The sequence below is a fragment of the Marmota marmota genome, unplaced genomic scaffold, assembly GCF_001458135.2.
Source record: "Marmota marmota marmota unplaced genomic scaffold, marMar, whole genome shotgun sequence".
Lineage (NCBI taxonomy): Eukaryota > Metazoa > Chordata > Mammalia > Rodentia > Sciuridae > Marmota > Marmota marmota.
Window position 1 is genome coordinate 1 of NW_026001245.1, and position 1,629 is coordinate 1,629.

At 41.2% G+C, this 1,629-nt stretch overlaps 1 protein-coding gene across 1 annotated transcript; it reads left to right on the forward strand.

Moving 5' to 3' along the window:
* Positions 1-3: 3 nt before the first annotated feature.
* On the forward strand, positions 4-543 carry LOC107135123 (interferon alpha-13-like; the record flags this gene model as incomplete). Its single annotated transcript, XM_015477065.1, has 1 exon — positions 4-543. A coding segment is annotated over one exon (540 nt), but the record flags the coding sequence as incomplete, so codon positions are not given.
* Between the last annotated feature and the right edge of the window lie 1,086 nt (positions 544-1,629).

Consider the following 1,629-nt stretch of genomic DNA (forward strand, 5'->3'; position numbering starts at 1 on the left):
CTGGTGGTGCTCAGCTGTAAGTCCACCTGCTCTCTGGGCTGTGACCTGCCTCAGATTCACAACCTGGATCTTGCAACTCCTGACAGGAATGAGGAGGGGACCTGGACGCTCCTGGAAAAAATGAGGAGAATTCCCACTTTCTCCTGCCTGAAGTACAGAAAGGACTTTGCTTTCCCCAAGGTGCAGTTGGAGGATGAGCAGGTAGAGAAGACTCAAGCTGTTGCTGTCCTCCATGAGATGACCCAGCAGATCTTCAACCTCCTCAGCACCCAGGAGGCCTTTGCTGCTTGGAACAAGACCCTCCTGGACACCTTCCTCACTGGCCTCCATCAGCAGCTGGATGACCTGAAAGCCTGTGGGACCCAGCAGGTGGGGGTGGAAGAGGCTCCCCTGAGGGCTGTGAGGAAATACTTCCACAGGATCACTGTCTACCTGAAGGAGAAGAAATACCTGCCTTGTGCCTGGGAGGCGGTCAGAGCAGAAATCATGAAATCCTTCTCTTCATCAGCCAACTTGTATGGAAGACTAAGGAGCATGGAATGAGACCTGGTCCAGCAGGGAAATGCTTCTCACTGATGAACACACCTTACCACACTCCCACAAGTTCTGCCATTTCAAAGACTCTCCTTCCTGCTGGAATTGTGACATGAATTCAATTTTTCAGATGTGTTCAGGCCTTTGCCCAACATTGCTTTCAAATCTATAGGCATTAGACCCTTACATCCCTTCAGATGTGTCTATTTATCTATTTAAATATTTATTTAACTATTTATATAATTTTATTTATTTTGTCTATATGATATTATGTACATGTTTGCAATATGATTAATAAAGCTGAACATTTTCTTTATATTTAAGAAGTTGATATTTTTGTTCTTCATTACTTTTTAAATTTCTTTAACTCTTTACATTCTTGCAGGGAATGAGGGATTGGATTCATTTTTCTTTTCATTCTTTTCCATTTTATTTTAAATTGCAACCAAAAGTTTAGTTCCAAATGCTGATTTCTAGGTTGAATTTACTTCATGGCCATCATTATTTTTGCCTGTAGAAAAATGAGATTAGTAGAAAATCAATAAACTCTGTATATGATAAAGGAAACCATAAAAATTACCCCTCAGAAGAAGAAAAAAAATAACAGGACTTCTCTGACTCATCTTTCTGCTTACTCCATTGGGGTTTGTGCTTAGATACTCTTCATGTCTCACTCATTATCCCAATTTCATCTATTTTCCCTCTATAGTGATGGTTTCAATGCACACAACTGCTTTCTGATATTCTTGTTTAACTTTTTTAACATACGTCAAAACACAAAATGGTGCACATTAGTGCAGTGCCATGTTGAATGTAATGTTTAAATCAGGTCAACAAATTCATCTCTTTGAACATTTTTCATGTGTCTGTTGTGAACCTCTCAAAATCCCTTCCTCCAGCTTTTTCAAATGCACAGGAGGTTCGTGCTCTGAATAGTCACAACATTCTGGAATCGCTCACCAGCTCCTTGTTCCTTTCCAGGTGTATTGGGGAACCATTGATCACCCTTTCCCAAATTTGCTCACCTTCTGCTCTCTGTGGCCTCTGGTAAGCACCATTCCACTATCAGCTCCTATGAGATCAACTTCTCTCTAG